The sequence below is a fragment of the Panthera leo genome, chromosome A1 (assembly GCF_018350215.1).
Source record: "Panthera leo isolate Ple1 chromosome A1, P.leo_Ple1_pat1.1, whole genome shotgun sequence".
Classification (NCBI taxonomy): Eukaryota; Metazoa; Chordata; class Mammalia; order Carnivora; family Felidae; genus Panthera; species Panthera leo.
The window spans coordinates 143,014,974-143,028,754 of record NC_056679.1 but is presented as its reverse complement, the minus strand read 5'-3'; the positions used below and the strand labels follow the sequence as shown (position 1 = coordinate 143,028,754).

Here is a 13,781-nt window from a genome sequence, read left to right as displayed (position 1 = left end):
GAGAGAGAGTGAGAGCAGGGGAGGAGCAGAGAAAGAATCCTAAGCAGGCTCTGCACTGTCACCACAGAGCCTGGTGCAGAGCTTGAACCCACAAACCACGAGATCATGACCTGAGCTGAAACCAAGAGTCGGATGCTTAACAGACTGACCCACCCAGGTGCCCCTAAAGATATTTAATACAGAAATTTGTTTCCCATTCCTCTTTATCTTCTTTTTCATCCTTCCCCTCCTCCAAATATAAGCAAAGGACATACAGCAAATGTTAAGATGTTATTTTTGGGTGCTGAGATAACAAGAAATGTATTACCTCCTTTATGATAGTTGCATTTTCAGGTTAAGAATTATTTGTGCCTCTAGGGGTGCCTGGGTGGCTCAGTCCATTAAGCGGCCAACTTCGGCTCAGGTCATGATCTCACAGTTCATGGGTTCAAGCCCTGTGTCAGGCTCTGTGATGACAGCTCAGAGACTGGAGCCTGCTTCGGATTCTGTGTGTGTGTGTGTCTCTCTCTCTCTGCCCCTGCCCCATTCATAGTCTCTCTCTCTTTGTCTCTCTCTCTCTCTCTCTCTCAAAGGTGAATAAATGCTAAAAAATTTTAAAGAATTATTTGTGCCACCAAAATACTTATAACTGACATAAATAAATAAAATAATTGAAAACTCAACTTGTTAAGACTGACAATAAATAAAAAATCAGTCCATCTATCTACTAACAATCTCTGGTCAGAAGCAATAGACAAAAATTCACTACTGCTTGCAAGAGTTACAACTAAAACAAAAAGACAAAGAAAAGTTGAAAATCGAATTATGGACAGGGAGGTACCAGATGAGCACTAAAGTAAAATCACACAAGTGACAGTGCTCTCCATCCTGCTTTATCATACAGTGAAAAAAGACCGGTTAAAAAATTAAATGGGGGGGGGGGGGCGATGAGGGTCATCTCGGTAGCTCCGTTGGTTAAGCGTCCAACTTTGGCTCAGGTCCTATCTCACAGTTTGTGGGTTCGAGCCCCACAGTGGGCTCTGCGCTGACCGAGGGGATTCTGCTTGGGACTCTCTTTCTCTCCCTGCACCACCCCCTTTCAAAATAAACTTAAAAAAATTAAATGAGAAATTAACACCTTACTAGGATGATGAAAAAAACAGACAAAGATATAAACTCATCCCTGGCACAATTCTGAAAAACTAATCAACTATCATGAGCCACCAAAAAATTTGTTTAAAAAATTCAGAAGTAGAATAATACAAGCCATATTCTCTAAATGGTGCAATAAACAAATTAAAAGAATAGCCTAAAGCCAAAATAAAATTTTAATCACCAGGAAATTTAACCTACAGGAAGGTTAACATTTGGTTTTACTCTTGAATAGAGGCGGAAATATATGAAAGAGCACATAATATAGAGCCCAGCACACACTGAGTAATGTATTAGCAGTGTTATGAATGGACAATGGCAAGCCACAAGGAGGGATCAAGAATGACTAGGGAAAAAAATTTTCATGTGGAACTGCCACTTCCTCAAAAAGTGAACAATGGAGGAGTGGCTGGTTTCAAAGGGGAGCAGATCAAGCATTTGATTTTACATATGTTAAGTTTGATTTTGCAAAGGTCATGGCTAGAAATATAAATTTGACAGATGATATTTATAGCCATGAGAGTGAATGAGGTTATCTAATGAAGTCAGGAGAAAAGGGCTCATGATGGAGCCCTAAGGAATTCCAACATTGTGAAACTGGGAGAACAACATACAGAAACCAAGCCAGAGGGAGTGGGGACACCAGGAAAAGTATGGACTCACGTAACAAATTAACCTTGTGCAGCACCGCTTGGGGGTCAAGTAGGGTGACAACTAGTATCCCAGATCTAACAGCATTAAGATCACTGAACTTAGCAACATCGGTTCTGAAGTATAGACAAACATCCTTTGCCTATTAACTCCCATCACATCCTCAGATCTCAGTTCTGGACATAAAGTTACTAGTTCATGAACTCTTCCCTGACTCCCCATTATAACCTCTTCAGTGCAACACATTTAACTTTCTTTCTTTCATAGCATTTACCATAATCATACTTTATATGATTTCGTGAGCTTTAAATATTGTTTTTTATTATTTTTTTAAATGTTTATTTACTTTTGAGAGACAGAGAGACACAGCGCAAGGCAGGGAGGGTCCGAGAGAGAGGGAGACACAGAATCTAAAGAAAGCTCCGGCCTCTGAGCTGTCAGCACAGAGCCCGATGCGAGGCTCGAACTCACATCTGCGAGATCATGACCTGAGCTGAAGTCGGGCGCTTGACTGACTGAGCCACCCAGGCACCTCCTGTGAACTTTAAATATTAACTGCTTCCCCCTTTCAAAGTTCCATGAGGGCAGAGAATACATTTTGTGTGTGTGTGGGGGGGGGGGGGGGGGGGGGGGGGGGGGGGGGGTATTAGGTTTTTTAATTTTTTTGCTTTTCACTAGCACAATGCCAGGCATAATCCAGGCAATCAAATGGATGAGTAAATTAAAAATTCACTCTACACCTGTTTTTGATGAGGAGAGAGATGTAGAAGTGTGTATAAATAAATACTCCTTTGACTGATTTGTCTGAATAAACAGAAAAAAGGGTGGTGCTAGAAGAAGACAAAGCTTAAGGGTAGACCCTTTGCTTTTTGTTTTCTCTAATGAGAGATCACGGATGAGTAGTGACAAGAAATATCCAGCAGAGGAAAAACAAAGATACCAGGGGGGAAATGGGGCTAATTATAGAACATGGGAAAGGACAGGATTCCAAGTACTGGTGTAGTGATTTGCTCTTGGTAAATGTAGGGGTAGTTCCTCCATGGACATAAAGGAAGGCAGGTTTTGGATTTGGTAGAAGGATGAGGAGGAATTCCTGTTTGATTACCTCAATTTTCCCCTGTGAAGAAAGAATCCAGAAAATAGGTTGGTACAGAAGAGGGGAGGAGAGAAGATACAACTTGGCTGCTTTTAGATAATAGGATGACAAACCATTTAGAAAGACTCAGTAAGTAAACATTTTTTAAAAAGTAGCCAGGGTTAGTGTGGTCATGGTGAAAACAGGCAGAAACTCACATACTGCTGGTAGAACTATAAGCTCATGAAAAACTTCTCTGGGAAGTGTTTTATGATACCATACTCATGGACAGTATTTTTTAAAATACCATTTTCTTACCTATTTAAGAAAATGTCTTCAAAGAATAATAACCAAAAATGTTAATTGCAGTGCTGTTCAAAATAAAAAAAATGTGTTCCAAATATCTAATAATAGAGAATGGTACTTATGATACACCTATAAAACACAATTATGTACAAAAATAATGCTTATGAAGTTTTTAATAAAGGAAAATGAATGTTTTAATATTAAGACAAATCAAATCAGACATAATTTCAACTACATAAAATAACGTCCAGAAAAAAAAGAGAAAATATGTAGAATGTATTACTGATATCTTTTGTCTGATTATGGGTGACTATTTTTCTTCCTGTTTAGAATTTGTACTTTCCAAATCTTTATTGTATCTGTGTTGCTTTTACAATCATAAACTAAAAGGGTTCAAAACCATACCAACTAGACAAGCTGAAGGTTTGTATCCCAGAGGTTTCCTGCTTCTGGCCAAGCAAATAATGAGCTCCTGTTTTCATATATGAGGACCAGCAAGAGGCAAAATTCTAAGACTTACCTCTTTTTTCCAGTGTGTGTAGGAGGGAGGGGAAGTGGAGATATGATCAGAACCTAAATGTCTTCCTTAATAGTTGGAAAACAGAATTTTGTGAGCTCCATTTCTGGAACTACAAAAATAGTGCCCAGTATAGACAATTAACTCAGTAGCAAAAGTTTAGATTCTTGATACTGGATTCCCTACTCACCTGGACTCGATTTTTTAAACTCACAGAAAACGATTACTCTATCTCCAATCACATACTGCTAAAGTTAAACATATATACTACTGGATGTGTTTTTTTTTGTTTTTTTTTTTTGTTTTTTTTTTAAGACTTTACTATGGCTAATATTTGGATTCATTCAATTATCTAACTTGAATAAAGAACCCACTGTACTGGGTGCTTCAGGGGAAATACTGTGAGGCACACAATCTCCTCCTAAGAAACTGAACAATCTAATTGGAGGGTGGGGTAAGCAAAGATATCTGTGATGTAGAGATCTGTCTTCAAATTAGCAGACCTGGGTCTGCTATTTATTAAGTGGGAGACCTTTGACAAAATCACTTAACATTCAATTATTCGTTCAAAATGATGACATGCTGTTTTCCCAGTGCCAGCATCATACCAGACACTAGGGACAGCAATATGTATTCAGCCTAGTTGAAGACAGAGGAACCGCAATAAAGAATTACAACAGAGTATGAAAAAATATCATGATCAAGTATACCTAAGATACCATGGCAAGCACCAGCTGTGCAGGGTGCAGTACTGAGTCTGGGAACAAAATTTCTAAAAGGAATTATAAGTAAATTCTTAACAAATAAGTAGAATTTTATTCAAGTATTAAAAATGGTGAAGGATGTCTCTGAAAAAGAATAAAGGTATTTAAGACCTTTAAGAAAAATCAAAGGTTTGGAGGGAGAGAACTCATTTAGCTGTTTAGATCAGGATATACTTTACTGAGGTTCAAAACTACAGAGGGCTTTTTGAAAGAGGGGTATGATTTTGAGAGATACATATGGAATATATATACAGAAAGAGAACCACCCAAAAGGCCTACTGGAGGCAAGAATTAATCTCAGCAGAAGCCTAGAGGCAGTTTAAGTTCAGTGTGTGGTCACAGACAGTCCAGCATGGTTGCAGTTTAGGTAAAATAGATAAAAATAATGGGAGATAAGAATAGTGAAGGAGGTTGTGATCACTATTAGGGGGTCTTTAAATTTAAATGTCAGGCAAAGGAGTTTATAGGTGGTTTGACAGGCTAAAGGAAACCACTGTGGGATTCTTAGCAGTAAGTGGTATATTTAGACATTAGCTCACATAAAAGGCCCCCAAAAGGGGCACCTGGGTAGCTCAGTAGGTTAAGCACCCAACTCTGGATTTTGGCTCAGATCATGATCTCACAGTTCATGGGATCAAGCCCTACATTGGGCTCTCAGCTGATAGCACAGAGTCTGTTTGAGATTCTCTCTGCCCTCTCCACCCCCCCCCCCCTTGTTGGCATGGGGGCACACACTCTCCCTCAAAAATAATTTAAATAATTAACTTAAGGGGGGAACCAGAAGACTTGTTATATATCCAACAAAACCATCAAGGTTTGTGCTTTGTTACAATTACCTCTGATTTTAAAACACTCAAATTAAAAGGCTTAAGATTAACATTCACAAGATTGGAATAGAGATTTAATATGTTGAATACTGCAGCCAAATTTTTAATGTTTACTCAGTACATTACGTTGGAAGTCCTTTTCTCTTTTTTTTTTTTAGTTTATTTTAATGTTTATTTTTGAAGGAGAGAGAGAGCAAGCGCAATCAGGGGAGGGTAGAGAGAGAGGGAAACAAAGAATCCGAAAGGCTCCAGGATTTGAGCTGTCAGCACAGAGCCTGACATGGGGCTCAAACTCACAAACCTGTGAGATCATGGCCTGAGCTGAAGTTGGATGATTAACCAACTGAGCCACCCAGGCTCCCCTAGAAATTCTTTTCAAAGACATGATTAAACTTTGTGCCCTTTAAAGGACTTGGTTTATCGTACCTAAGGCCATTGCTAGGTTACTAGGGTTTTTTTTTTTCTAACTTTAAAAGTTTGAAGATGTGTGTAAATTCTTGTCTATCAGTTCCCAAGTTCATCCTTATGCCTTTTGATGCTGGGGTTAGGGCTCTGTAAACCACATTTAAGCCTTGTCAATACAAAGGGTTTAAGGAGGGAGAAGACATCCTTCTTCCTACATTTATCACTTGACTTTCTTGTTTGCTACTCCCCTGAGTATCACCACTGACTCACATCTTCATTCCAGCATCTGCAATTACTTCCTGAAGCAGTTAACAGAATCCAGTTTATAGTTTCTCACCCTTAGTAGAACTAGCCTCACTTTGTGGCCCCTAAGGCCATCCAGCACCAGCCTACCCTATTCTTAGAAATATGGGTCTCTCCACTGAGCTCAGACACATGAGCACTTGACAAGCTATGCTACCTACCCCAGACTTCAACTCCACACAGTCCATTCTCTGTGCTAAAGTTAAAACTACCATCTCTTTCCTGTGTGCCGAAGCCACGAGTAGTGGCTGTTTTTGCAACTGTTAGCTCTCATATTTTAGAGTTATATTCTTAACTATCTGGGTAACAAGTTTATACCAACTTAACAATTATTCATATTAAGTTCCCTCTGCTGAAATAACTGGCATACTTTCCCAATCAAACCCCTAAAGACACAGCTATGGGATAGAAATTTAATAAATAGAACAGTGTTCAAACTTTAAAAATCTCAGATTAAACAGAAATCCTTTTCACTTGCATTGCTAAATACCATACAGAAGTGAGGAAACTTGCATTACAGCTTTTTAAAGAGAAAAAAAATTTAAAAATCTGGTGGTAATTATTTGAAGACAACTTGTGCTTTGTTGAATTATCTTTACCTTCACTGTACAGGTATATTCAAATATACACAACACAAACACATTCACTATGCTTCTTTAATGCTGTTTAAAGGACTTCTGAAACTCAGTAGTTAATGCTGCAGACTTTTTAAAAGTATTATTATAGTTTATTGTACTGAAGACATTAAGCCAGGATACTAAGTTCTTTTCCTAACTTGGCAAGTTTGAAAATGTACGGCATTGGTCAGCTGGATCATGTGCTAAAAACAATGACATCTCTATTTTCAATTTCAGAGCTAGAAAGAAAACAGTGCCTGTTTTTAAAATGGAAAAAAAGTATGCGTCAGTTTAGGTAGCTACAGTGAGACTAATTTATAAATACAAATTTCTTGGTATCAATTACTTATTATGAAGTGCATCACTTCCTTGGATACTGGGTTTTATATGAGAAACTTAAGTGGTATTCTTGTCCACTGCTGAATTAGTGACTCAAGAAGAGGGGGAAAAGAAAACAAAATCTCCAATTCTCAGATGAAACAGATGCCAAGATCAACCTGTATAAATACTGATGTAGTAGTACCTTTAACACAAATTTTCCAAGCCCAGGAATCATGTGAATGTGACTAAGATAAACAAAATGAGGGGAACCTGGGTGGCTCAGTCGGTTAAGGGTCTGACCTCAGCTCAGAGCATGATCTCATGGTTCAAGCCCCACATCAGGCTCTGAGCTGACAGCTCGGAGCCTGCTTCAGATTCTATGGTTCCATTTCTCTCTGCCCCTCCCCTGCTCTTGCTCTCTTTCTCTCTCAAAAATAAAAAAGCACTAAAAAAAATTTTTTTTAATTAAAAAAAAAAAAAAAACCTTTTAAATGAGATTAGATTTGGAAGCATTTGCTCACGTATTTTTATATACAAAGTAAATACTAAATGTGACATTCTCAGGAACAAGCATGAAATGATAGTTTTAAGGTGAGAAAATTAAAAGCAAAGAAGAGAAAGAAAAAGTAGCTCAGGTAAGAGATAAGTACCCTAATGCACATTGATGGCACTATATAGTTCACAGTTGGCATGCTTACAGTATATAGTTGTCCAATAGCGTAAAAACTGAACCCTGCACAAAGCACCCAGTCAAAGGGGGCACAGAGTGGTGACTCAAATTTAGCGCATCTTTTTGCCAAGCCATATACTGCTGCATATGCCCAGAAGAGGGCCCTTTTCTAACTTGTCTGCTAGAATATGGGCTGGGGAATGTGTATCTATTTTACATGAAGACACCTACAGATTTGCTTGGTCCTGGGGAAAAGGAAAGGGAGGAAGAGCACATTTAAGATACACGTAGGACACAATTGGCAAAACAAAGTGCCTGGCTACAAAGGGGAGAGAAGCATGGAGGATGCCTTCAAGATCCTAGTTTATTTACTTTCAGCAAGTATTAAAAGTTGGCCAAGGGGCGCCTGGGTGGCTCAGTTGGTTGAGCATTCGACTTTAGCTCAAGTCATGATCTTACTACTCATGAATTCAAGCCCTGCCGTCAGGCTCTGTGCTGACAGCTCACAGCTAGGAGCCTGGAGCCTGCTTCAGAGTCTGTGTCTCTCTGCCCCTCCCCCAACCCTGCTCATGTGCACTAGTGCTGTCAAATATAAACATTAAAAATATATATAAAAATAAAAGTTGGCCAATGTGTTTGAAGTGCTTTTAGCTAACTCACAAAGACAATAGGCCAACTCAGTAACTGACCTTGACTCATTATTATGCATGGTTTAAACATCTATATAGAATCATCTAGATTGAATCTCACTCTGCAGATGCAGAAAAACTAAGGCCCAGAGAGATTTTAACTTTGAGTTCAGTGTGTTCCTTCCCTTAGCTGTTTTAAGTTCTTTTAAACTTATGGTTCTCAAACTTCAGTACGTATCATAAACGCCTGGAAGGCTTGTTAAAGATTGCTGAGCCCCTCAGTGGAGTTTCAGTAGAGATCTGACCTAAGGACAGAAATCTGTATTTGTAACAAGGTTCCAGGTGATACTGATGCAACTAGTCTGGGGTTGTAGTTTTCAGAACCAATGTTTTTAAGTTTATCCATTTTGAAAGAGAAAGAGGGAGAGAGCTAGGAAAGGGCAGAAAAGGGGAGAGAGACAGAATGGCAATTCCAAGCAGGCACTGCACTTTCAGCAGAGCGCGATGTGGGGCTCAAACTCTTGAACTGTGAGATTATGACCGGAACCAAAGTCGGACGCTTTACCAACTGAGCCACACTGGCACCCCAAATCCTATTTATAGAGTATGTTTCATGAATATGTTCTAGATGTTTTGTGGCATAAGAGAATTACTGAAAAATCTATATTAATTGCCATTTATGTAAATACAACTAAAACTATATTACAGTATATTTAATATAATACATAACTATTATAATTTTAAACATAAAAACATAAAAACACATTATATACTCAGGGTGCCAAGTTAACTTTTCTATCACACTTTAATATGTAAGTCAATGAAAGCACTGGAAATTACCTTCTTTCTAAAGAATCTAGGGGGGCACCTGGGTGGGTCAGTCAGGTTAAGCAAGTGACTTCAGCTCAGGTGGTGATCTCACGGTTTGTGAGTTCAAGCCTCACACCGAGATCTCTGCTGTCAGCACAGAGCCCACTTTGGATCCTGTGTCCTCTTCCCTCTGCCCTTCTCCTGTTTGTGCACGCTCTCAGAAATATTTATTTAAAAAATATTAATAATCTAGAGAGCAAAGGTCAAACTCCACAGGATCCTTTAGTGTTCTAGCCCCTGACCAACTTTCCTCTAACTTCCTGCAAACCCTTAGACCCATGACATAGCAAACAATTTACACCCTGTGGTATAACTAAAACAGCAAGCTTTGCAGTCAAACACACATGTGTTTCAATCTCAGCTACGCTATTTACTGGCATCCACCAATGATGCCAGGTGATAGTGAAGCCTTGGTAATTTCCTCAATAATTCATTTCGACTAAAACCATAAACACATGCCTATTCACTGTACCATTTCTGTTTTTATCTTTATCTGGAATAATCTCTATTCCAATCTCCACTGCATACATATATATCCCCTTCCTGCTGAATTCTTATTTAATCTTCAGGGGTTAAGTTCTCTATATAATCTTTCATTATATCTTTAGGTAGTTTTGATCACTCCAGTTTGTGTGCCTCTACATCAACTTTTACACGGTGCTCATTTTCCTATTTAAAAGAAAAAATCACCTTAAGTTATAATTTATGTATAACAAAATGTTCCCGATTTTTAAGTATAAATTTTGATGAAATTTCACAAGTTTAAATATCCATGGAACCATTACAATCAAAATTTAGACCTATCAATCACCCTAAGGATGCTGTTATACCTGTTCCCTCTCAGTCAATCTCCACCGCTCCACTCCCAGGCAACAAATGTTAAGCTTTCTGTTGATGTAGATCAGAACTATCATGTCCAGAATTTCACATAAATAGATTCATACAGTTCACACTGTGTCTTTTGTTCAGTATCATTTTGTCAACTATTTTATGCATTCTCTGTACACCCAAGAAACAACCACCACAATTGAGATAAAGAACATTTCTATCACCTCCAAAAGATTGCCCACGCCCCTTTGCCATCCATCCCTTCACACAAGTATATACTCCTTTGTATTTGGCTTCTTTGACTTAGCAAGATGTGAGGTTTATCCATGTTGTTGTGCCTATCGATAGTTAATTCCTTTGCGTTGCTGAGTATTATTCTCATATGGAAATACCACATTTTGCTTATCCATTCACCTGTTGATGGTTATCTGGACTTGTTCCTTAGAGGCTGTGAAGGTGGCATGAGTATTAGTGTATAGGCCTTTTTTGTGAACAGAGGTTTTCATTTCTCTTGTATAAATAACTAGGATTTGAACAGCTGAGTTGTAAGGTATGTATACATTTAACTTTGAAGAAACAGCCAAACTGTTTTCCAAAGTAATTTTACCAATATAAAATGTGCTAGCAATCTAAGAATTCCAGTTACTCTACACCTCACCAGCCCTTTCAAGTGCCAGAGCTTATTAAAATGTTTATTGAGAGAGAGAGAGAGAGAGAGAGAGAGAGAGAGCGAGCGCGCCCCCTCTCCCCTGCAGGGGGTAGGGCACATAGAGCCAAGAGAAAATTCCAAGCCGGCTCTGTACTGACAGCAGAGCCCAACACGGGGCTCAATATCATGAACTGTGAGACCATGACCTGAGCCAAAATCACTCAGTCATCCAGACACCCCAGAATTTTTAACTGTATTTATTCTAATAGGTGTGTATCTCATTATGGCTTTCAATAAGTAACTAGATAAGTAAATCAAGTCTTTAAGTCTATTTATTTTGAGAGAGAAACACAGCACAAGTGGAGGAGGGATAGGAGGGTGGGGAAAGAGACACTCCCAAGCAGGCTCTGCACTGACAGTAGAGAGCCTGATGAGGAGATGGAACTCAGGAACCTGGGAGATCATGACCCTGAGCCAAAATCAGAGAGTCAGACACTTAACTGACTGAGCCATGCAGGTGCTGTCTTTAAGTGTTCTTTAAATATTTCTCCCAGTCTGTGGCTTGTCTTTTCATTTTCTTAACAATCTTTCAAAAAGTAGAAGTCTTTAATTTTGGTGAATTCCAACCTATCAATTTTTAGTTTACGGTTCAAGGTTTCTAAATCCTGTCTACATGAACTTTTACCTTTCCTTCCTCCAAATTGTGAAAACTTTCTTCTGTTTTCTTATATAAGTTTTAGAACATGAGATTTTATGCTTAGGTCTAAGATGGCTTTCAAATTAATTTTTGTATAGGATATAAAGATTGAGATCGATTTTTATATATGGGTATACAGTTCTTCTAGTAACCATTTGTTGGAAATGGTTACTCCCAAATTGCTTTCTTAACCTGATGGAAAACTAACTTACTATATAACCATGCATCTATTTCTGGGTTCTAGTCTATTCATTTGATTTACATTTCTATCCTAAGGCAATACTACAATGTCTGGAATTCTCTAGCTTTTTAATTTTTAAAAACAATTTTTTAAAATTTGGAATTCTCTAGCTTTTTACTAAGCTTTGAAATCAGGTAACAGAGGTCCCTAGGTGGCTCAGTGGGTTAAGCATCCAATTCTTGGTTTTGGCTCAGGTCATGATCTCGCAGTTCATGAGTTCAAACCCTACCATCGGGCTCCATGCTGGCAGTGCAGAGCCTGCTTGGATTCTCTCTCTCCCTCTCCCTCACTCATTCTGTCTCTCTCAAAATAAATACATATTTTAAAAAAAAATTTTTTTTAAAGAAATTAGGGGAGCTGAGTGGTGCAGTTGGTTAAGCGTCTGACTTTGGCTCAGGTCATGATCTCATGGCTCGTGAGTTCAAGCATCTTCTCTCTCTCTCAAAATAAATAAAAAGTAACTAAGTAACTAACTAACTAAACTAACTAACTAACATCTTCCCAGAAAAACTGTTCCCAAAACTTCTGGTAAGGAAGCTTAAGGCTACACAGTTCCCAAAGCATTCAACAGGAGGAATAGAAGGAGAAGAAAAGTACAAGAAAATGGGAGGAAGATGGGGATTTCTCAATGTATCTACAACTTTACTTTCTAGACTCTTCTCATCCCCGGGTACTTAACAGAATTGCCTCTGAGATTCTTTAAAATGAGGTGCTCAGGCTGTATAGAACCTCGACCTAGCAAAATAGAATCTCTGGGGAGGAAGGACCACCTATCAGTACTTTTAAAAAGCTCCTCTTATAATTAAGATGGATGGCCAGCCAGGCTGAGACTATAAAACAGGCAGGCTACTGTGTAGGTTAAAAAAAAAAATACCTTTATCTGCTGTCTCCGTAGCATGGCAAGTTCTCTCATGTCTCGGAACGGCTGTAGTAAATACTGATATAGTTCAGTTGTGGCTTCTGCAAGGCTGCTATACGCTTCATCCTCCATTTGATACAAGTCCAGAAGCTCAACCATGCTTTCTGTATTCTTGTGCTTATCCAACAGCTGTGGAACAAGAAAGTTTTATTATAAAGAAATCTGATTATAATAGCCTATAAACATTTGCTTTTAACTCCCTCTCTTATCATCTTACGACCCTGGAATATTGAAACACAGATGGAACGAAAGGGACTAAATGCTTTTCATAACTCATCTCCATGCCCCAAGATGTGTTACTACTCAAGACCACGGCCTCAATCAGCTTTTCAAACTGCTCTTAGTTTTTCATAACTGAAAAAACTCTCTGAAAAAAGCTCTCAGCTTTTCATAACTCATCTCCATGCCCCAAGATGTGTTACTACTCAAGACCATGGCCTCAATCAGCTTTTCAATACTGCTCTCAGTATTATTCCTGTTGTATTTCCTGGGACTCCATACTATCTATCCACCTAGGCTTATAGCCTTACAAAATTTTTCCCCACCTATGTCATAGCTTTCTCTGTTTTTATATAAAAAAAAAAAAAAAAAAAATGGGAGTTGGGGAGTCACATGGATGGCTCAGTCAGTTAAGCGTCCAATTTTGGCTCAGGTCCTTCCTGATTTTGCAGTTAGTGAGTTTGAGCCCTGAATCACACTCTGCGGTCAGCACAGAGCCTGCTTGGAATCTTCTGCCTCATGCTCTTTCTGTCCATCTCCCACTTGCTCGCTCTCTCTCGCTCAAAAATAAATTAAAAAAATGTTTTTCATTGCTAATATACACAGTAGTTAGTTATCAACCCCTGGCAATATTATTTACTAATTTCCCCAAATCTCCTTGCCACTCTGCTCCTCCTCCCAGTTTGGAACATTCCCAAATTAACTTTTGATAGCACAATGTAAGAATTAGAGAACTCAGTGACTCATTAAAAAGGAGTAACATCTGAACCATAGGGGTCCCAGAAGATGAAGAGAGAGAAAAAGGGGCAGAAGGTTTATGTGAGCAAATTATACCGGAAAACTTTCCTAATCTGGAGAAGGACACAGATGTCAAAATCCAAGAAGTACATAGAACTCCCACTAGATTCAACAAAAAATGACAATCAACAAGGCATATCATAGTCAAATTTCCAAAAAACACAGACAAAGAAAGAATTATGAAAGCAGCAAGGGAAAAAAAAGTCCTTAAACTATAAAGAAGACAGATCAGGTTCACAGCAGACCTATCCACAGAAACTTGGCAGGACAAAAACAGGAGTGGCAGGATGTATTCAACGTGCTGAATCGGAAAAATACGCAGCCAAGAATTCTTAATCCAGCAA

The 13,781-nt window shown here is 38.7% G+C and overlaps 1 protein-coding gene across 2 annotated transcripts in view; it reads right to left on the bottom strand.

The window, feature by feature from the left end:
• JMY (junction mediating and regulatory protein, p53 cofactor) overlaps positions 1 to 13,781 on the bottom strand; it is a 105,074-nt gene that overhangs the window by 52,122 nt on the left and 39,171 nt on the right. For both annotated transcript variants that reach the window (XM_042942036.1, XM_042942033.1), the window contains exon 2: positions 12,376 to 12,549. In XM_042942036.1, the coding sequence (XP_042797970.1) occupies positions 12,376 to 12,549 (174 nt within the window). The remainder of the gene's footprint in view (positions 1 to 12,375; positions 12,550 to 13,781) is intronic.